This window comes from Leucoraja erinacea, chromosome 26 (genome assembly GCF_028641065.1).
Source record: "Leucoraja erinacea ecotype New England chromosome 26, Leri_hhj_1, whole genome shotgun sequence".
In the NCBI taxonomy this organism is placed as follows: Eukaryota; Metazoa; Chordata; class Chondrichthyes; order Rajiformes; family Rajidae; genus Leucoraja; species Leucoraja erinaceus.
Genome location: NC_073402.1, coordinates 30960300 through 30983390, shown reverse-complemented (window position 1 = coordinate 30983390; position 23091 = coordinate 30960300). Strand labels below are relative to the sequence as shown.

Genomic DNA, 23091 nt, shown 5'->3' with positions numbered 1-23091 from the left:
ACAGAGTGCTGGAGTAACTCAGCGGGTCAGGCAGCATCTGTGGAGAACATGGATAGGTGACGTTTCACAGAGTGCTGGAGTAACTCAGCGGGTCAGGCAGCATCTGTGGAGAACATGGATAGGTGACGTTTCACAGAGTGCTGGGGTAACTCAGTGGGTCAGTCAGCATCTATGGAGCTAAGGAAATAGGCAACGTTTCGGGCCGAAACCCATAAGGGTTTCGGCCCAAAACGTTGCCTATTTCCAGAAGGATTTCGGCCCGAAAAGTTGCCTATTTCCTTAGCTCCATAGATGCTGCTGCACCATAACTCAGCGGGTCAGGCAGCATCTGTGGAGAACACGGATAGGTGACGTTTCACAGAGTGCTGGAGTAACTCAGCGGGTCAGGCAGCATCTGTGGATGTACGGTGTTGGTGAAGTTTTGGGTCGAGACCCTCCTTCAGATAGAAAGATGATAGGGGGGTGGAGGGACCATGGAAGGTTTGTTCTAGAAGTTGTGTAGGAAGGAACTGCAGATGCTGGTTTACACCGAAGATAGACACAAAGTGCTGGAGTAACTGAGGCGGGCCAGGCAGCATCTCTGGAGAGAAGGAACGGGTGACTTTCTCGGATCTTCAGACTCAAGAAGTTTCTCTGAAGATTTCTGTCTGTCTCACAGAGTCATAGAGTGATACAGAGTTGGGCGAGTCCAGAACCAGGGGCTGCACAGTCTTAGAATAAAGGGGAGGTCATTTTAAGACTGAGGTGAGAAAAAACATTTTCACCCAGAGAGTTGTGAATTTGTGGAATTCCCTGCCACAGAGGGCAGTGGAGGCCAAGTCGCTGGATGGATTTAAGAGTTAGATACTCTTGGGGGGCTAGTGGAATCGAGGGATATGGGGAGAAGGTAGGCACGGGGTATTGATAGGGGGCGATCAGCCATGATCACATTGAATGGCGGTGCTGGCTCGAAGGGCCGAATGGCCTCCTCCTGCACCTATTTTATATGGTTGTATGTTTCTAACAGGCCCTTCGGCCCAGCTTGTCCACACTGGCCCAACCCACCCCAGCTACACTGGTTACACAGAAAAGCTTTTCTGTGTAACCTTCGATTCTCCAGCATCTGCAGTTCCCTCTTAAACACCAGCTACACTGGTCCAGGTTTACTTGGCTGGCAATGAGTGGAAGGGCCTTGATGAGAGAGTGTGTGTGTGTGTGTGGTGTGGGCAGGGGGGTGGAGGATGGCAGGCAGGCAGGGGGGGGGGGGGGGGGGCCCGCTGGGGGTGACCCAGAGCGCCGCTGCCAGTGCCGGCTTCCATCAGTAGGGGTCGTGCGGTGTCAGCCTTTGTAGTGAGGAGTGGCAAGCGGCACGATGAGGGTCTCTCTCTCTCTCTCCCTCCCTCCCTCCTTCCCTCTCTCCCTCCCTCTCTCCCCTACCCTGACTGCGCAGGCTGCAAACATGGCGGAAACTGAGTGATATCTAAAGCCCGGAGCCAGGCGGTGGGGAGACTGGAGCAGGGGAGTCGGTCTACACCGCACCGCCGGTGAGTAACCGCTTGCCCCGGGGCGGCGGGCAGCGGGCGGGCGGGCGGCGGAGACTCACAGCCCCGGGTGGAGGGGGAGAGGAAGGGAGAGATGGAGGAGGAAGGGAGAGGGGGGAAGGGAGGGAGAGATTGAGGGGGGTAGTGTCGCCGTGTAGCCACTGCATTGTATCCAGTGCACTGTATCCATGTAGTGTATCCATTGCTTTGTATTGAGCCCAATGTATCGATGCATTGTATCCAACGCAATGTATCCAGCGCGGTATTTACATGTCTAGTGTGATGTGTCCAGTGTGGGGCCGGGTCTCTCTCCCTCTCTCTCCCCTCCCTCTCTCCCTCTGTCCCTCTCCTCTCTCTCCCTCTCTCCCTCTCTCCTCTCTCTCCCCCCAGCCAGCCTCGGGCCACCGGACGCGCTGGCTCCTTGTTTATGTTTCATTGTGTCATTGTTGCCCTCTCCCTCCCGTCTTCCCCCACCCTATCCATGGCGGGGGAGTGGGGATGGGGATGGGGGAGAGGAGGGGGGTGTAGACTAGGGGAGGAGGGAGAAGGGAGGGGGTAGAGAGATGGGAGGGGATGCAATGTTTCCATTGAGTGTGTGTTGGAGAATCTGTGTGTGTGAGACTATGTGTGTCAGTGCATGTGTGTGTGTGTCAGTGCATGTGTGTTCAGTGAGTGAGCATGCGTGTGAGAGAGTAAGTGTGCGTGTGTGTGTCAGTGTGCGTGTATGACAGCGCGCGTGTGTGTGAGTGGATGTGTGTGTGTGAGCGTGTGTGAGTGTGTGTGTGTGTGTGAGTGCGTGTGTGAGTGTGTGTGTGTGTGTGTGCGTGTGTGAGTGCGTGTGTGAGTGCGTGTGTGAGTGCGTGTGTGAGTGCGTGTGTGAGTGCGTGCGTGTGTGAGTGCGTGTGTGAGTGCGTGTGTGAGTGTGTGTGTGTGTGTGAGTGTGTGTGTGTGTGTGTGAGTGCGTGTGTGTGTGTGCGTGTGTGAGTGTGTGAGTGTGTGTGTGAGAGTGTGTGTGTGAGTGTGTGTGTGTGCGTGTGCGTGTGTGTGTGTGTGTGTGTGTGTGTGTGTGTGAGTGAGTGTGTGTGAGTGAGTGTGTGTGAGTGAGTGTGAGTGAGTGTGTGCATGAGTGTGTTTTGCTCCCCTCTATCTGGCACTACAAGGCTATGATGATCTGCAATGACGGACATGTCTTGATCTTTGCAGATATGGACAATTGATATGGATATGGATATGATAACAGATATGGATATTGCACAATTAATTTCTCTGTACACGGGTCCATCACTGAATATCTGGTAACTGGTGATCCGGCACCTCCTGTAGATTTTACTTTACGGATACAGTGTGGAAACAGGCCCTTCGGCCCTCTAAGTCTGTGCTGCCAAGTGCTCACCCCGTGCACTTGCACTATCCTACACACAGGGGACAATTTACAGAAGCTAATTAACCTACAAGCCTGTACGTCTTTGGACTTTGGGAGGAAACCAGAGCACCCGGAGAAAACCCACGCAGGTCACGGGGAGAACGTACAAACTCCGTACAGACAGCACCCGTAGTCGGGATCGAACCCTGGCCTTTGGCGCTGTGAAGCAGCAACTCTACCGCTGCGCCACCGTGCTGCCCAGTCATGGTCGGGTCAAGAGTGTTTTATTGTCACATGTCCCAGATGAAACAATGAAATTCTTAAGGGCTTGTCCCACTTGGCGATTTTTTCGGCGACTGCCAGCGTCATTGACTGAAAAATCTGCGGCGTGACGACATATCGACGCGCGGTGTTATTTCAAGTGTCGCAACATTTTTTTTGTCGCCGCTGGATTTTGAAATGTTCAAAATCTTTTGCCGATACTGATATGATGCCGGCAGTCGGCGAAAAAACGGCCAAGTGGGACAGGCCCTTGACTTGTAGCCGCTCAACCGAATATGGAATCATAAATAATATAACAAAAACTCAGAAAAAATGAAGAAAAAAAACCTTTGCCAGCACTTACATTGTTTTCTGTTACAAATTTCAGATTCCTTATTCTCCCGAGATCTCCTTGTTCCCAGACATCCGGTGGACTAAGACCAGCAACGGGATTTGAACTCGTGGACTACCAACGTGTGAATGAATGGGAAGAGGATTTTGCTGCAGTTGCTGCGGCGATGTTGAGGACAGGCGGCTAAATGAATGCAGGTTCATAGCCGTCTACCAGCGGGTCGGCCATCACACAAGCGCACACCTTCCCCAGGTAGGGTGTCAGGTGGAGGTCTCTACAACAGCGCGGAAACAAGCCCTTCGGCCCAACGTGCCCATGCCGACCCACATGCCCCATATACATGGGTGGCGTGACATTTCTCGATAGATGTCGGGACCCTTCTTCAGACTATGTCTGAAATTGGATTCAATTTGAGTCTGAAGAAGGGTCTCGACCCGAAACGCCACCCATTCCTTCTCTCCACAGATGCTGCCTGTCCCGCTGAGTTACTCCAGCATTTTGGGTCTATCTTCGGTGTAAACCAGCATCTGCAGTTCCTTCCTTCACGAGTCCCACCTGCCCAAAGAGTCATACAGCACAGCTGCATGGCCTTGGGTGCTGTCTGTGAGGAGTTTGCACGTTCCCCGTGTGACCTGGGTTTCCACTGGGTGCTCCGGTTTCCCCCCACAACCCAAAGACGTGCAGGTTTGTAAGTTAATCGGCCCCTCTGTAAATTGCCCCAAGTGTGTGCGGAGTGGATGAGAAAGTGGGATAACATAGAACTAGCGTGAACCGGTGATCGATGGGCCGAAGGGCCTGTTTCTATGTTTTTCTTTCAAAGTTGTAAACATTATTGAATCGAAGATGGACGCAGAAAGCTGGATTAAATCAGCGGGAGAGTCGGCATCTCTGGAGAGAAGGAGTGGACGATGTTTCGGGTCGAGAAGTCTAAAGTAGGGCCTCGACCCTGAAACATCACCCATTCCTTCTCTCCACAGATGCTGCCTGTCCCGCTGAGTTACTCCAGCATTTGGTGTCTATTTTCGGTGTAGACCAGCATCTGCAGTTCCTTCGTAAACATTATTGGGTCAGCAGACTGAGGAGGGGAAAAATCACGCAATTACTTGCATATGTCAGGAGATACCTGGGATTTTATTAATGGCATTGATTAAAATTGATTCATAATTCAGAGAGTATTAATTCAGTTAAATGGTTTAATTTAATTGCTTCCATCGATGCTTAAAACCATAACTAAGATATTAAACATAATGCAGTTTTATAATTAAAACGCTCTGCATAAATCAGAACTTTTTGAGTTGAAGTGTTGGAATCTGCAATACATCCGATTTCAGTTTCAAATAATCTTCCACACTCTTTGTGGTGGCGCAGCGGGTAGAGTTGCTGCCTCACAGCGCCAGAGACCCGGGTTCGATCCCGACTACGGGTGCTGTCTGTACGGAGTTTGTACGTTCTCCCCGTGACCTGCGTGGGTTTTCTCCGGGTGCTCCGGTTTCCTCCCACACTCCAAAAACGTGCAGGTTTGTAGGCTAACTGGCTTGGTGTAATTGTAAATTGTCCCTAGTGTGTGTAGGATAGTGTTAGTGTGCGGGGTGATTGCTGGCTGGCAGGGACTCGGTGGGCCGAAGGGCCTGTTTTTGTGCTGTATCTCTAAACTACACTAAATTAAAACTAAACCTTAGTTTAGTTTAAATCCCTCGATGGATGTCGAGACCCTTCTTCAAACTGTGTCTGAAAATGGATTCAAATTGCGTCTGAAGAAGGGTCTCGGCCCGAAACGTCACCCATTCCTTCTCTCCACAGATGCTGCCTGTCTCGCTGAGTTACTCCAGCATTTCGGGTCTATCTTCGGTGTAAACCAGCATCTGTAGTTCCTTCCTTCACGAGTCCCACCTGCCCAAAGAGTCACACAGCACAGCTGCATGGCCTTGGGTGCTGTCTGTGAGGAGTTTGTACGTTCCCCATGTGACCTCCTGGGTGGCACTTTGCGATCATTATATTATGTTGGCAGAAGAGCTTTACATTGAAAAGTTCCTGGATGTGAATTCATCTCGGCCTCCACATGGCCATCCATTATTTGACAGCTGATCCTTTAACTGATTCCTTACGGTTCACCAGATTGATTCCTGGGATGTCAGGACTGTCTTATGAAGAAAGACTGGATAGACTTGGTTTATACTCTCTAGAATTTAGGAGATTGAGAGGGGATCTTATAGAAACTTACAAAATTCTTAAGGGGTTGGACAGGCTAGATGCAGGAAGATTGTTCCCGATGTTAGGGAAGTCCAGGACAAGGGGTCACAGCTTAAGGATAAGGGGGGAATCCTTTAAAACCGAGATGAGAAGAACCTTTTTCCCACAGAGAGTGGTGAATCTCTGGAACTCTCTGCCACAGAGCGTAGTTGAGGCCAGTTCATTGGCTATATTTAAGAGGGAGTTAGATGTGGCCCTTGTGGCTAAGGGGATCAGGGGGTATGGAGAGAAGGCAGGTACGGGATACTGAGTTGGATGATCAGCCATGATCATATTGAATGGCGGTGCAGGCTCGAAGGGCCGAATGGCCTACTCCTGCACCTAATTTCTATGTTTCTATGTTTCTAACTGAAGGTCTACAACAGCCTCGCAACACTCCCTCATCCTCATGCACTGAATATCTACAGAATGGAAGCACGCCCTTCTGCCCAATTAGCCCACGCCGACCAATATGCCCCATCTACGCTAGTCCCACCATGTCCTATCCATGTTCGACACAGAATGCTCAAGTAACTCATGCTTTAGTATCCCCGTTCAACACAGAATGCTTGCAGCAGGCGGCATCTCTGGAGAGAAGGTGACGTTTCGGGGTCGAAACCCTTCTTCAGAATCTACTGTCCTATCCATGTACCTGACCAAATGTTTCGTAAACGTTGCAATAGTCCTGGCCTCGACTACCTCCTCCATACACCCACCACCATTTGTGTAAAAAATACAAAGTTGCCCCTGAGGTTCCTCTTATATTTTTTCTCCCCTTCACCTTAAACCAACGTCCTCTGGTTCCCGTTTCCCCTACACTGGGCAAGAGACTCTGTGCATCTACCCGACCTATTCCTCTCATGACTATGCACCTCCCTCTATAAGATCACCCCTCATCCTCCTGTGCTCCAGGGAATAGAGTCCCAGCCTACTCAACCTCTCCCTACACTCAGACCCTCGAGACCTGGCAACATCCTCATAGAAATCTGTGTGTTTTCTTATCCTAAAAGCTCTCCAAACAGATTATTATTGGATGTAAAGTATTTAATATATATCCTCCAAAATACACTTGCAGGAAAATGGAGTAACTCCGTCTAGACAGTGCGTTCTCTAATGCTACTGTGGACTTTGTAGCCTGTGTTTTGTGGCATTAAAATATGACAAATCCTAGTTTGTTTTTCTGTTACTCAAGGGGATTGAGAACAACTTCAGGATTCCAGCGAGTGTCACTCCCACTGCCTCTTCAAACATTCTACATTGTCCTTGACCTTGGCTTAACATATGATGAGCGTTTGGTGGCACTGTCGAGTGATACAGCGTGGAAACAGGCTCTTCGGCCCATCCAAGTCACTGGATGGATTTAAGAGAGAGTTAGATAGACCTCTAGGGCTAGTGGAGTCGAGGGATATGGGGAGAAGGCAGGCACGGGTTATTGATTGGGGACAATCAGCCATGATCACAATGAATGGCGGTGCTGGCTCGAAGGGCCGAATGGCCTCCTCCTGCACCTATTTTCTATGTTTCTATCTATCTTGCCCACACCGGCCAACATGTCACAGTTACACTGGTCCCACCTGCCCACGTTTGGTCCATATCCTTAAACCAGTCCTACCAAAGTATACACAAAATGCTGGAGTAACTCAGCGGGACAGGCAACATCTCTGGTGAAAAGGAATGGCCGATGTTTCGGGTCGAGACCCTTCTTCAGACTGATGTCAGGGGTGGGGGCAGGACAAAGATAGAATGTAGTCGGAGACAGTAGGACCAGTGGGAGAACTGGGAAGGGGAGAAAGTGGGAAAGCAAGGGCTATCTGTAGTTAGAGAAGTCAATGTTCATACATTGACTTCATACTGAAGAGAGGTTTCGACCTGAAACGTCGCCTATTTCCTTTGCTCCATAGATGCTGACTCACCTGCTGAGTTTCTCCAGCAGTTTTGTCTACCTTCAATGTTCCTACTGCTGGTGTCGAGAAGTCTGAAGGAGGCTCTTGATCCGAAACGTCATCCATCTCTTCTCTCGAGAGATGCTGCCTGTCCCGTTGAATTACTCCAGCGTTTTGTGTCTATCTTCGGTTTAAACCAACATCTGCAGTTCCTTCTGCAGACGCAGATTTGAAGAAGGGTCCCGACCCGAAACGTCATCTATTCCTTTCCCCTAGAGATGCTGCCTGTCCCGCTGAGTTACTCCAGCTTTTTGTGTCTATTGTAAAGAACTGCAGATGCTGGTTTAAACCAAAGAACCTCTGGAGTGAGCTGGAAGAACCTTTAGAGAAAACAGATGGGTGACGTTTCAGGTCTTCAGACTCTGAAGAAGAGTCTCGATCCGAAACGCCACCTGTTCCTTCTCTCCAGAGATGCTGTCTGACCCACTGAGTTACTCCAGCATTTTGTGTCTATTGTAAAGAACTGCAGATGCTGGTTTAAACCAAAGATAGTCATAAAGTGCTGGAGTAACGCTGGAAGAACCTCTAGAGAAAACAGATGGGTGACGTTTCAGGTCTTCAGACTCTGAAGAAGGGTCTCGATCCGAAACGCCACCTGTTCCTTTTCTCCAGAGATGCTGCCTGACCCGCTGAGTTACTCCAGCATTTTGTGTCTGTCTTCAGAACTTTGAACAGTTCAGCGCAAGAACGGCTTTTCAGTCCACAGTGTCCTTGGCCAGCTTGCTGCAAGTAAGAATGTCAATGTTCCATTTTAGTATATGACCCACTTGCCGTCAAGTTAAACGGATCTCCTCTGCCTGTATGTGATCTATATCCCTCCATTCTCTGTACATCCACCTGCCTATCTGCTTCTTCTTGCGTCTGAGGCAGCAGAGGTCATGCAACGGCCCCCAGGCGCTATCGCCAGTTCAACATTCTTGCTATTGAGGGAGTGCAGCGTAGGTTTACAAGGTTAATTCCCGGGATGGTGGGACTGTCGTATGCTGAGAGAATGGAGCAGCAGGGCTTGTACACTCTGGAGTTTAGGAGGATGAGAGGGATTCTCATTGAAACATATAAGATTGTTAAGGGCTTGGACACGCTAGAGGCGGGAAACATGTTCCCGATGTTGGGGGAGTCCAGAACCAGGGGCCACACACAGTTTAAGAATAAGGAGTAACAAATTTAGAACGGAGGCGAGGAAACACTTTTTCTCACGGAGAGTGGTGAGTCTGTGGAATTCTCTGCCTCAGAGGGCGGTGGAGGCCGGTTCTCTGGATACTTTCAAGAGAGAGCTAGATAGGGCTCTTAAAGATAGCGGAGTCAGGGGATATGGGGAGAAGGCAGGAACGGGATACTGATTGGGGATGATCAGCCATGATCACATTGAGTGGTGGTGCTGGCTCGAAGGGCCGAGTGGCCTACTCCTGCACCTATTGTCTATTGCTGTTGTCGAGGGTCTACCCCTACACCAGGGGGACGGAGGACAGCGCAGTCGATAATGAAGCACTACTGCGCTGTTGGCTGGTCTGCTCCACACACACGCAGGCTGCTGATGAACGCAGGCAGCCCCCAGCGATGCATGTTGGCGTTGAACCGGCCGACCCCTGTACGGAGCCGGTTCAGGGCGACCCACTCTTTGCCGGGGGGGGGGGGGGGGAGGCAGGTCCGAGCCGGGTGGGACTGTGGTGTTCGGTGCAACAGTGAATTGCGGAGGTCGTGGTCAGTTCTGTTCGGGACCCTGAAAAATCGCCAATCCCAGCTCGATCCTGACTACGGGCGCTGTCTGTACGAAGTTTTACCTTCTCCCCGTGACCTGCGTGGGTTTTCTCTGGGAGCTCCGGTTTATACCCACACTCCAAAGACGTACAGGACTGTGGGTTAATTGGTTTTGGTAAAATTGTAAAATGTCCCTAGTGTGTGTGTGTGTTAGTGTGCATGTGTGTGTTGTGTGTGTGCGCTAGTGTGTGTGTGTTAGTGTGTGCATGCACTAGTGTGTGTGTGCACTAGTGTGTGTGTGTGTGTGTGTGTGTGTTAGTGTGTGCGCGCGTTAGTGTGCGCGCGCGCAGTGTGTGTGTGCGCGCGCTACCGTGTGTGCGCTAGTGTGTGTGTGCTAGTGTGTGTGTTAGTGTGTGCGCGCGCTAGTGTTAGTGTGTGCGCGCTAGTGTGTGTGTGTGTGTGTTAGTGTGTGCGCGCGCGCTAGTGTTATTGTGTGTGTGCGTGCGCGCTAGTGTGTGTGTGTGTGTGTGCGCGCTAGTGTGTGTGTGTGTGTTAGTCTGTGCGCGCGCGCTAGTGTGTGTGTGTGTGTGTGTTAGTGTGTGCGCGCTAGTGTGTGTGTGTGTGTGTGCGCGTGTGTGTGTGTTAGTGTGTGCGCGCGCTAGTGTGTGTGTGCGCGCGCTACCGTGTGTGCGCTAGTGTGTGTGTTAGTGTGTGCGCGCGCTAGTGTTAGTGTGTGCGCGTGTAGTGTGTGTGTGTTAGTGTGTGCGCGCGCGCTAGTGTTTTGTGTGTGTGTGCGTGCGCGCTAGTGTGTGTGTGCGCGCGCTAGTGTGTGTGTGTGTGTGTTAGTGTGTGCGCGCGCTAGTGTGTAGTGTGTTAGTGTGTGCGCGCGCTAGTGTGTGTGTGTGTGTGTGTGTGTTAGTGTGTGTGTGTGTGCGCGCGCTAGTGTGTGTGTGTTAGTGTGTGCGCGCGCTAGTGTTAGTGTGTGCACGCGCTAGTGTGTGTGTGTTAGTGTGTGCACGCGCTAGTGTGTGTGTGTGCGCGCTAGTGTGCAGGGATCGCTGGTCGGCGTAGACTCTGTGGTCCAAAGGGCCTGTTTCTGCTCTGCACCACTTAACTAAACTAAACCCATTTGTACATTGCAGTTACAAAGCTCCAAACTGCACATTTGCTCCTTGGTAGCTATTGGTTAATGGTTGCAATATGAGCCGCTCGCTATGTCAGGCTGGCCCTCTGCGATATCTTGCATGACTCCGTCCAACATGACTCTTGGCCTTTGACCAACAATGAGTCACCCTTCACAGAGCAGGTAGTCGGGCCAATTCAAGTGTGTGTCAGGCATGGAGGCTGTTATTGTTGCCAGTCTATGTGTGGCTGATGGATCACAGTTTAAGGTGCTGTGGTAATACACTTCATTCCACCCATAGAGTCTAACAGTCTGATGGGGCCTGTCCCACTTAGGTGATTTTTTTTTAGGCAACAACAGGCGACTAGTTTGTCGCCACATGTTCGCCAGTGGTTGCCGGGAGAAGTCTCCTCAGTCGCGTCTTTCTGGTCACCGCTAAATGTTCGACATGTTGAAACATTTTCGGAGACAGTGGGTTTGATGCCAATGAGCGTAGCTTGACTTCCCCTGATGTAGGTTGTCACTAGGATGATGAAGGTAGTCGCCGGTTTTTCGTCGACCTGCTACGACTGTGACAGTCGCCGGCAGTTGCCAAAAAAAATCGCCAAGTGGGACAGACCCGTAAGAGTCTTCGAGTCGTAGAATGATACAGTGTTGCAACAGGCCCTTCGGCCCAACTTGCCCACACCGGCCAACATATCCCAGCTACACTAGCCCCACCTGCCTGCGTTTGGCCCACATCCCTGTCCTATCCATGCCCCTGTCTCAACCCGAAACGTTACCCATTCCTTCTCTCCAGAGAAGCTGTTCGACCCGCTGAGTTACTCCAGCGTTTTGTGTCTACCTGTCTTTTTTTTTTTTTTTTTTTTTTTTTGTTTATTTTATTAGAAGTTAATACAGCACAAAACAGTACAGTGGAACCTAATTTTAGGTGCCAACTATGTAATACCGTAATCCATTCTATGTACAACCTCTAGTTTTATGTTATAAGAAGGAAGTAAGCAGGACAAGAAAAAGAAAACAATAGAAAGGGGAAAAAGTGGAAAAATAGATGGTAGAGAGTAGAAAAACGTGAAGTGTGTATATAAAAAATAAAAAAAAGGAAGAGAGAAAGTGGAAAGTAGAAATAGAAGAGAAGGCCCCTTAAAAGAGAATTTTTCAAATCTGTATTCGGAGATGTAGATCTATCCACGTCATGAACTGAATGTCTACCTGTCTTAACTGTTCCTAGGCATTGGGATAGTCCCAGCCTCAACTACCTCCTCTGGCAGCTTGGTCCATACACCCACCAAACACCCTCTGTGTGAAGAAGGTACCCCTCAGATTCCTATGAAATCTTTTCCCCTTCACCTTGAACCTGTGTCCTCTGGTCCTTGATTCACCAACTCTGGGCTAGAGACTGATCTCGGGGCTGTGAGTGTGAGTGAGTGTGAGTGAGTGTGTCAATCCTGAGCCTCATGGTGGCTATCGGTCTCTGACCTCACACATGGCAATGCAAAAGCAGACGGGCGAAGGGAAGAGAAAGAGAGAGGGGGGGGGGAGAGAGATGGAGAGGGGGAATGGGGGGGGAAGAGAGAGATAGCGAGAGAAGATTAGAGAAGGAGGAAAGAAATAAATGGAGGGAGAGATTGGGGAGAAAGAAAAAGAGAGGGGGAGGAAGGGAGAGGGGTTAGAGACGAGAGAGAGAGAGGGTGGGGAAAGAGCAAGGAGGGGCGAGCGGAGAGAGTTGAGTACCTCAGATATATCGTAGTAGTATATTTAGTACTTCTTCCCCAAATATAGAAAGGAAGCATTATTGCAGCTTCCCACAGCATATAATCAGAGATGGACACAAAGTACTGGAGTAAGGTTACACAAAAAAAGCTGGAGAAACTCAAAGCACATCTATGGAGCGAAGGAAATAGCAACGTTCGGGCCGAAACCCTTCTTCAACTAAAAGGGAAGTCAGTTAAGAAGGGTTTCGCAGCTTTCCACAGCCTTCGCTCCAAGATGCAGCACCCGCTGAGTTTCTCAGCTTTTTTGACCTTCGAAAGTCCAGCATCTGCAGTTACTTCTTAAACAAAGTACTGGAGTACATTGCTTCAGGCAGCATCTGTGGAGAACATTTTTTTTTTTTCTCTCAAGAGATGCTGCCCGACCCCCTGAGTTACTCCAGCACTTTGTGTCGCTGTCTTTGGTATCCACAGGCTTCTGCAGTTCCCTCCGACACATATTCTCAAGAGCCTTTCTTTATCTGTGGGGAAGTAGTAATGGGGATGCATTTCAACAGTGCTAAACAGCATGAGAACAGGTGGAGTAATTCCACGGGATAGGCAGCGTCTCTGGAGAGAAGGAATGGGTGACATAGAAACATAGAAAATAGGTGCAGGAGTAGAGGCCATTCGGCCCTTCGAGCCTGCACCATTCGCCATTCAATATGATCATGGCTGATCATCCAACTCAGTATCCTCTACCTGCCTTCACTCCATACCCCCTGATCCCTTTAGCCACAAGGGCCACATCTAACTCCCTCTTAAATATAGCCAATGAACTGTATGGCCTCAACTACCCTCTGTGGCAGAGAATTCCAGAGATTCACCACTCTCTGTGTGAAAAAGGTTCTCCTCATCTCGGTCCTAAATGATTTCCCCCTTATCCTTAAACTGTGACCCCTTGTCCTGGACTTCCCCAACATCGGGAACAATCTTCCTGCATCTAGCCTGTCCAACCCCTTAAGAATTTTGTAAGTTTCTATAAGATCCCCCCTCAATCTTCTAAATTCTAGCGAGTACAAACCGAGTCTATCCAGTCTTTCTTCATAAGAAAGTCCTGACATCCCAGGAATCATCCCAGTGACGTTTCGGGTCGAGACCCTTCTTCAGACACGACACGACATTGTCATTGTAAATACATTCAATGACTAATAATAATAATATTATTTTATTGTCATTGCACAGAGGTGCAGCGAGATTTGATTTGCAGCTTCCATCCGATAGTCATAACTTAATCAACTCAAATTGTAGATACCCATTTATTAAAATAAACAGTAAAACAGTTTCAGACGCACTGCCCGAGCAGAGCTCCAACGTACCAGATAACTACAATGGAAACAACACAAACGGCAAGAAAAACATCACCAAGTTTTAATGTGCAATAGTTCACGGTATAATGTTGAGGCAGCACAAGATCTGAGGAAGGACATTATTGCCATAGAGGGAGTGCAGAGAAGGTTCACCAGACTGATTCCTGGGATGTCAGGACTGTCTTATGAAGAAAGACTGGATAGACTTGGTTTATACTCTCTAGAATTTAGGAGATTGAGAGGGGATCTTATAGAAACTTGCAAAATTCTTAAGGGGTTGGACAGGCTAGATGCAGGAAGATTGCTCCCGATGTTGGGGAAGTCCAGGACAAGGGGTCACAGCTTAAGGATAAGGGGGAAATCCTTTAAAACCGAGATGAGAAGAACTTTTTTTCACACAGAGAGTGGTGAATCTCTGGAACTCTCTGCCGCAGAGGGTAGTTAAGGCCAGTTCATTGGCTATATTTAAGAGGGCGTTAGATGTGGCCCTTGTGGCTAAGGGGATCAGAGGGTATGGAGAGAAGGCAGGTACGGGATACAGAGTTGGATGATCAGCCATGATCATATTGAATGGCGGTGCAGGCTCGAAGGGCCGAATGGCCTCTACTCCTGCACCTAATTTCTATGTTTCTATGTTTCTAAGATATTGGCTATGGGGGCTGTGTGTGTTCAATGCAGAGTTCAGAGTGATGATGGCCTTGGGGTAGTAACTGTTTCTTAATCTTGTGGTGTGTGATTTGATCCCGACTACGGGTGCTGTCTGTACGGAGTTTGCACGTTCTCCCCGTGACCACGTGGGTTTTCTCCGGGTGCTCCAGTTTATTCCCACACTCCAAAAACGTGCAGGTTTGTAGGTTAATTGGCTTGTGTAAATGTAAAATTGTGTGTGTGTGTGTGCGTGTGTGTGCGTGTGTGTGCGTGTGTGTGTGTGTGTGTGTGTGCCTCTCTGTCTCTCTGTCTCTCTGTCTCTCTGTCTCTCTGTCCCTCTGTCCTCTGTCTCTCTGTCCTCTGTCTCTCTGTCCTCGCTGTCTCGCTCTCTGCCTCTCTGTCCCTCTGTCCCTCTCTCTGCCCTCTCTGCCTCTCTGCCTCTCTCTGTCCCTCTGGTGCCTCTCTCTGCCTCTCTCTGCCTCTCTCTGCCTCTCTCTGCCTCTCTCTGCCTCTCGCTGGCGCGGACGAAGGGCCGAAGGGCCGTTTTCCACGCTGTATCTCTAAACGAAACTACACTGGGGAATGTGAATGATCAACAGCGCAAAGAGTTGGGTTTGTCATTGAACGCTGAGTAACTGGGTGCTTTGTTTACTCGTTGCAGGAGCCCCCTCCCGGTGGGTTTGTCCACACCAGCCGTTCGCCTCCCAACAATGAGAAAACCAGGGCCTCAAAAGGGTGAGTCTGTGGCGGGATTTCGTTATTCCACGAACTAACCTCGGTGGCGAAGCCTCGCGGGTCGACCATCGGTCGGGGGTTGATGAGAGAGGGGGGGGGGGGTAACCGCCATGAGGGGAAGAACAATGGACAATGTGGACCCGGAATGGGGGAGGGGACCACTGCGAGGGGGGGAGGGGAAGAGAACAAGGGGGAGCTGACGTACTTAGTAACTTTGTGAATGCCCTTTATGTGGCCACTATTTGTATACCTTGGGTACGCACGCAAAGAATCTCGCCGTGCCTTGTCACGTGTGATAATTAGGTATTCCGTATTCCATTCCAAACTATAATCTTCGCCTGTGTTTGGGGAAACGTTAGGGCAGTTCCCGCAAGGAAATGGCAGAATAAGAGGTCGCTACAACTGCTGGAACCTTGTGGACGTTGGATTGTAATCATGCACAGTCTTCCCACTGACTGGTTAGCGCGCAGCAAAAGCTTTTCACTGTACCTCGGTACACATGACAATAAACTAAATTGACCCGTGTGGGTTTTCTCCGGGTGCCCCAGTTTCCTTCCACACTCCAAAGACGTGCAGGTTTGTAGGTTAATTGGGTTCGGTAACATTGTAAATATGTCCAGAGCGTGTAGGAACCTGAGGGGCAACTTGTTCACACAGAGGGTGGTGGGTGTATGGAACAAACTGCCAGAGGAGGTAGTTGAGGCTGGGACTATCCCAACGTTTAAGAAACAGTTGCACAGGTGCATGGATAGGACGGGTTTGGAGGGATATGGACCAAACGCAGGCAGGTGGGGCTAGTGTAGCTGGGACATTGTTGGCTAGTGTGGGTGAGTTGGGCCGAAGGGCCTGTATCGGCACTGTATGGGTGACTATGACAGGCCTGTCCCACTTGGTATGCGGTTGCGTGCGTTTGGCGCAACCAGCCGGAAGTGGAGTTTGCACATGACGTCATTTACGTCATGCCTGTCAATCAGCTGGGCAGGAGGCGGGCCGACTGAATTTGGGCGTCGCACGGCTTCAGGCGGTGACGTCATCACGCAACGCCACGCGCTAGGCGTACACCGTCAAGACGCTGCGTACGACCGCAATGCGCCTGCGTGCATACGTGGGCCGACAGGCCATCGGCGCGTGGGGATTTCGGTCACTGCAAGAATTTCGGAGCCCCGCGCCTGCACAACTCCGCGCTTCTAAGTGGGACCGGCCCCGCGCGGCCATACGGTGCCCGTACGCCTCAAGCGACCACGAGGTCACGTAATTTGTGAGCCAAGTTTGCGTAAGTGGTACAGGCCCTTGACACTCTGTGTTTTGCTCAAGATCTTCCATAAATGCTGTCTGTGATTATCCTGACAAAGATGAACCGATCCAAATGTTTGGGCGTTCTTTGTGTTAGTTGCAGATTGGAAAGATGGGAGAAGGCAGAAACACAGTCGGAGTGGTCGGCCATCCAATACTCCATCTCCGTACCAAGGTAAGCCCACAAAGTCAAAGGCACCTCGAAGGCAGACACAAAACGCTGGAGTAACTCAGCGGGACAGGCAGCATCTCTGGTGAAATGGAATAGGTGACGTTTCGGGTCGAGACCCTTCTTCAGACTGAGAGTCTGGGGAGAGGGAAGCAAGTGTTTTGACGAGGATATAGAGAGAGATATATAGAACAAATGAATGAAAGATGCAAAAAAGCAACAGGTGATTGTTAGCTGTGAGCTAGGTGAAACTCACCCGGAAGGTAGACAAAAATGCTGGAGAAACTCAGCGGGTGCAGCAGCGTCTATGGAGCGAAGGAAATAGGCAACGTTTTGGCACAAAACCCTTCGGGTGCACCTGCTGAGTTTGTCCAGCTCGTGTTTGCCATGCTGGCCAGGTTTGCCTGCATTTAGATTTAGTGATACAACGTGGAAACAGGCCCTTCGGCCCACCGAGTCCATGCTCATCACCGTACACTAGTTCTATGTTATCCCACTTTCACACCCTACACACTAGGGGCAATTTACAGAGAACAATTGATCTACAAACATGCACGACCTCGGAGTGTGTAGGAAACCCGGAGCACCCGGAGAAAACCCACGCAGGTCACGGGAAGAATGTATGAACTCCATCCAGCCAGCACCCGTAGCCGGGATCGAACTCTGGTCTCTGGCGCTGTGAAGCAGCAGCTCCACCCGCTGCGACACCATGCCGCCCCGAAGTGAAAGGTCACGCAAGAGTCGGCTTGGTAGGTAGCTGTGGAGTCACAGGTAGACCAGAGCAAGGAAAGCCAATGAACCTCCTTCATAGAATGGTACAGCTGACAGCACAGAGACAGGCCCTTCGGCCCACCTTCTGGCTGCCGACTAGTCTGCCCCCATTTGCCTGCATTTGGCCCTTTGACCTCATGAGAGGGTAGTTGAGGCCACAGTTCATTGGCTATATTTAAGAGGGAGTTAGATGTGGCCCTTGTGGCTAAAGGGATCAGGGGGTATGGAGAGAAGGCAGGTACGGGATACTGAGTTGGATGATCAGCCATGATCATATTGAATGGCGAATGGTGCAGGCTCGAAGGGCCGAATGGCCTCTATTCCTGCACCTAATTTCTATGTTTCTATGAACGCTTCCTATCCACACATCTGTCCAGGTGTTTTTTTTTTTTTTAAGTTTCGTAATTGTAACCACACCTGTAGTCCCGTCGGGCAGCTTGTTCCAGATACGGACTATCCTCCGAGTGGAAATGATTGTCCATGTGAGACGAGGGTGAACATTTTAACGGCAGTGGCCTGGTTCCAGTTACTGAGATTAGCCGATCAGTTTCAGGTTTATTTATTAACCTGGACTGAAATTGCCCGCGGCTGTGGTAAATTTGAGGCAGGTTTGGGAACTCTATTGAGAGCAGGTTCAATAATTCACCCATGAAGGCACCACCACCCATACGAAATGTGAGGCAACGTTTGAATTGAAGTTGAAGTTGTATTTCACTGACCTGCCTGTTTTGGAACTTGTCTGGGATTTGAAACCCATTTCTCTTGGTTTGGGTGAGGCGATACTCGCTAGAATTTAGAAGATTGAGGGGGGATCTTATAGAAACTTACAAAATTCTTAAGGGGTTGGACAGGCTAGATGCAGGAAGATTGTTCCCGATGTTGGGGAAGTCCAGGACAAGGGGTCACAGTTTAAGGATAAAGGGGAAATCTTTTAGGACCGAGATGAGAAAAACATTTTTCACACAGAGAGTGGTGAATCTGTGGAATTCTCTGCCACAGAAGGTAGTTGAGGCCACAGTTCATTGACTATATTTAAGAGGGAGTTAGATGTGGCCCTTGTGGCTAAAGGGATCAGGGGGTATGGAGAGAAGACAGGCACAGGATACTGAGTTGGATGATCAGCCATGATCATATTGAATGGCGGTGCAGGCTCGAAGGGCCGAATGGCCTACTCCTGCACCTATTTTCTGTGTTTCTATGAACTGGCCTCAACTACCTTCTGTGGCAGAGAATTCCACAGTTTCACCACTCTCTGTGTGAAAAATGTTTTTCTAATCTCGGCCCTAAAAGATTTCCCCCCACATCCCAAAGACGTGCGGGTTTACAGGTTAATCGACCCTCTGTAAATTGCCCCTGGTGTGTAGGGAGTGGATGAGAAAGTGGGATAGCATAGAACTAGCCCCAATAGGTGATGAATGGTTGGCGTGGACTCGGTGGGCCAAAGGGCCTGTTTCCATGATGCATCTTTAGAAACATAGAAAATAGGTGCAGGAGGGGGCCATTCGGCCCTTTGAGCCACAGCACCGCCACTCACCGTGGCCATGGCTGATCATCCCCAATCAATAGCCCGTGCCTGCCTTCTCCCCATATCCCCTGACTCATAGAAACATAGAAATTAGGTGCAGGAGTAGGCCATTCGGCCCTTCGAGCCTGCACCGCCCTTCAATATGATCATGGCTGATCATCCAACTCAGTATCCCGTACCTGCCTTCTCTCCATACCCCCTGATCCCCTTAGCCACAAGGGCCACATCTAACTCCCTCTTAAATATAGCCAATGAACTGGCCTCAACTAACCTCTGTGGCAGAGAGTTCCAGAGATTCACCACTCTCTGCGTGAAAAAAGTTCTTCTCATCTCGGTTTTAAAGGATTTCCCCTTTATCCTTAAGCTGTGACCCCTTGTCCTGGACTTCCCTAACATCGGGAACAATCTTCCTGCATCTAGCCTGTCCAACCCCTTAAGAAGACCTCACTAGCCCCTAGATCTTTGAACTTAAAACTAAGCTAAATTCTATTCACTTTGGGAAAGGCCGCACCCTTAGCATGTGTAGAATTTAATCTTCAGAAGAAGTGAGAAATGACAAAGCACTTGGGTGGACGGTGAGATTGGTAACATTGGGAACAAAATTTAGCCATTGTGTTGATAATTTATGGGGAGTCGCAGCGTGGTCATTCATCGTGGAGAGACTGTGTATGCGTTGCAGGAATGTTTCAATGGTTCTGTACCCCTGCCTTAAGTGTTCTGATATCTGATGGAAACGCTCTCCTCCAGCTAGATCCAAGCTTCTGAAAGATTAGATCTGTGCCAGTAATTTACTCCTGGAACGTGGGCACACCTAGAATGCTTGAAAAACATCGCCAGACAGCTTCTTGCTGGCTGTTACCGGTCCTCCCATAAGCTAAGGCTGGAGTCCCCATCTTCCAACCTACCTCCTTTCAGACCTTGCACTTATAAACAAAAAAACCTGCACTTTCTCTGTAGCTGATATATTACATGGTGTGTTAAGGATTTTCCATCAGGCAAATCCACATCAATTGTGCTGCAGACGGCTGTGGAGGCCGTCAATGGATATTTTTAAGGCAGAGACAGACAGACAGACAGTTAGTTTGGTGATTAGTGCGGGTGTCAGGGGTTATGGGGAGAAGGCTCCTGCCTCAACGTCTACGGATTCATTGCATGGGGTTGCATCACAACTTGGTTTGACAACAGAACACAAGAAATTTAGGGTACTGGTACAAAAAAGCTGGTGAAACTCAGCGGGTGCAGCAGCATCTATGGAGCGAAGGAAATAGGCAACGTTTCGGGCCGAAACCCTTCCGGGTTTCGGCCCGAAACGTTACCTATTTCCTTCCTGAAGGGTTTCGTCCCGAAATGTTGCCTATTTCCTTCGCTTTCCATAGATGCTGCTGCACTCCGCTGAGCTTTCCTCCAGCTTTTTTGGGGTTGAGAGGGAAAGATAGATCAGCCGTGACTGAATGGTGGAGTAGACTTGATGGGCCGAATGGCCTAATTCTGCTCCTAGAACTCATGAACATCGAGCAATACAAGCTGAAAATAATAGTTTTATTTTCACAAATTCTCTAAGTGTGAACTTTATCTTGCATCTCAAATTCTACGTAGATATTCGTGAATTCTGTAAGGGCAAATGTTTAGTTTAGTGAAGGGCAGCACGGTGGCACAGCAGTAGAGTTGCTGCCTAATGCCCCTGTCCCACTTAGGAAACCTGAACAGAAACCTCTGGAGACTTTGCGCCCCACCCAAGGTTTCCGTGCGGTTCCCGGAGGTTTTTGTCAGTCTCCCTACCCGCTTCCACTACCTGCAACCTCCGGCAACCACCTGCAACCTCCGGGAACCGCACGGAAACCTTGGGTGGGGCGCAAAGTCTCCAGAGGTTTCCGTTCAGGTTTCCTAAGTGGGACAGGGGCATGACATCACTTACAGCGCCGGAGACCCGGGTTCGATCCCGACTACGGGTGCTGTCTGTACGGAGTTTGCACGTTCTCCCCGTGGGTTTTCTCCAAGATCTCAGGTTTCCTCCCACACTCCAAAGACGTGCTGGTTTGTAGGTTAATTGGCTTGGTGTGTGTGTGTGTGTGTGTGTGTGTGTGCGTGTGTGTGCCTGTGTGTGTGTGTGTGTGTGTGTGTGTGTGTGTGTAAGTTGCCCCTAGTGTGTGTAGGACAGTGTTAGTGTGCGGGGATCGCTGGTCGGTCCGACATGTTTCCGACATGTATCTCTGAAACAAAACTAAACTGAACTAGAGATTTGTGAATTCTGTAAGGATCAATTCCCCGGAGCTCCCCGAATGTCTGTAAAGCAGGTATGACTTGCATGAACGGGAGGACATTATAACCTCGTATCACCAGCTGGTTCATTCAGGGAACATAATGGTGTCTGCAGCAAACAGCGTGGAAACTTCAGCAGTAATTTGAGTAGTTGCCCTGCATAATCTCTATCATAAATGGCGGGCTGAATATCCCTCCGGTAAAGCCGCAGCTCGCCGGCGCAGCGGTAGAGTTGCCGCCTCTCAGCGCCAAAGACCCAGGTTCAATCCTGACCACGGGTGCTGTCTGTACGGAGTTTGCACGTTCTCCACGTGACCGAGTGGGTTTTCTCCGGGTGCTCCGGTTTTGTTCCCGCACTCCAAAGACGTCGAGGTTTGGGGGTTAATTGGCTTCAGTAAAATTGTAAATTGTCCCTAGTGTGTGTGTGTGTGTAGGATAGGGTTAGTGTAGGGGGTGATCGCTGGTCAGCACGGACTCGGTGGGCCGAAGGGCCTGTGTCTCTAAACTAAACTAACCTAAATTTCTTGTGTTTAAGAAGGAACTGCAGATGCTGGAAAATCGAAGGTGCACAAAAAAGCTGGAGAAACTCAGCGGGTGCAGCAGCATCTATGGAGCGAAGGAAATAGGCAACGTTTCGGGCCAAAACCCTTCAGGAAGGAAATAGGCAACGTTTCGGGACGAAAAAATAGGCCCTTCAGGAAGGAAATAGGCAACGTTTCGGGACGAAACCCTTCAGGAAGGAAATAGGCAACGTTTCGGGACGAAACCCTTCAGGAAGGAAATAGGCAACGTTTCGGGACGAAACCCTTCAGGAAGGAAATAGGTAACGTTTCAGGCCGAAACCCTTCCGGGTTTCGGCCCGAAACGTTGCCTGTTTCCTTCGCTCCATAGATGCTGCTGCACCCGCTGAGTTTCTCCAGCTTTTTTTGTACCAGTACCCTAAATTTCTTGTGTTCTGTTGTCAAACCAAGTTGTGATGCAACCCCATGCAATGAATCAGTAGACGTTGGTACAGGTCAATTGAGATATTGGATAGAGCTGATGCTGAGAGGATGTTTCCACAAAATAAAAATGATTGGAAATTGTGAACTGCAAGTGCCAACTAATCTACACTTGTAGAGCCGGCAAAAATATTTAATAATAATAATAAGTTTATTTATAAAGCGCTTTTAGACAACATCAGTTACCACAAAGTGCTGTACATGGGAAGTCAACAAAAAGTTATTACAAACTACTAAAACCATTCAGACGACAGGACTATAAAAACAGTAAAAATTAAAAGACATTAAAAGCACTAAAAACAGGAACAATGTCTCAGCCAGTGTCGAAAGCCAGTGAATAAAAGTGAGTTTTTAGGGAGGATTTAAAGATGGACAGTGAAGGGGCCTGTCTGATCTGCAGCGGCAAGGTGTTCCAGAGTGCCGGGGCAGCAACAGAAAAGGCTCTATCCCCTCTGAGCTTCCGCTTAGACCTTGGTACCTCAAGGAGCATATAAAGAACACTGTCTGCTCCTGGTAGAGTATCTCAGTAAGAGATTAATCTGAATGAATCATTGTTTACAAGGGTGATCAATCTTCGTTAATCAAATCCAGTCACTTTTATTTTTTTCGATTAGCACATTTAAAAAACAGCTCTCGTTGGCCAAAGTGGAGGTGCTAACGTTATACAACATTGGTTCATTAGATTAAGTACATACTTAAATAAATACATATAGCCCTCCCTCGGAGGATGCCAAGAAATGCTTGAGAGTAAAGATGAGTTTTAAGTCTCGACTTAAAGGAGTCGATGGAGGGGGCAGTTCTGATGCTGCTGTTCCACAGTCTAGGATCTGCAACCGCAAAGGCACGGTCGCCCCTGAGCTTGTGCCTAGACCGCGGGGTGGTCGATCTAAGGGTCCTGGAGTTGGTGTGGTGGGGGAGCAGACTTTTGAAGGTAGACAAAAGTGCTGGAGAAACTCAGCTGGGTGCAGCAGCATCTAGAATTTAGAATTTAGGAGATTGAGAGGGGATCTTATAGAAACTTACAAAATTCTTAAGGGGTTGGACAGGCTAGATGCAGGAAGATTGTTCCCGATGTTGGGGAAGTCCAGGACAAGGGGTCACAGCTTAAGGATAAGGGGGAAATCCTTTAAAACCGAGATG

At 49.5% G+C, this 23091-nt stretch overlaps 1 protein-coding gene across 3 annotated transcripts in view; it reads left to right on the top strand.

Moving 5' to 3' along the window:
• The first annotated feature begins 1310 nt into the window (after positions 1-1310).
• LOC129709930 (polycomb protein SCMH1-like) overlaps positions 1311-23091 on the top strand; it is a 76603-nt gene continuing 54822 nt past the window's right edge. Inside the window, exons 1-4 of one of the 3 annotated variants that reach the window (XM_055656623.1) lie at positions 1311-1523; positions 3533-3748; positions 14860-14933; positions 16324-16401. In XM_055656623.1, coding sequence (XP_055512598.1) covers positions 14909-14933; positions 16324-16401 — 103 coding nt within the window. In that variant the 5' untranslated portion in view covers positions 1311-1523; positions 3533-3748; positions 14860-14908. The remainder of the gene's footprint in view (positions 1524-3532; positions 3749-14859; positions 14934-16323; positions 16402-23091) is intronic. The other 2 variants (XM_055656621.1, XM_055656622.1) reach the window with 2 other exon arrangements.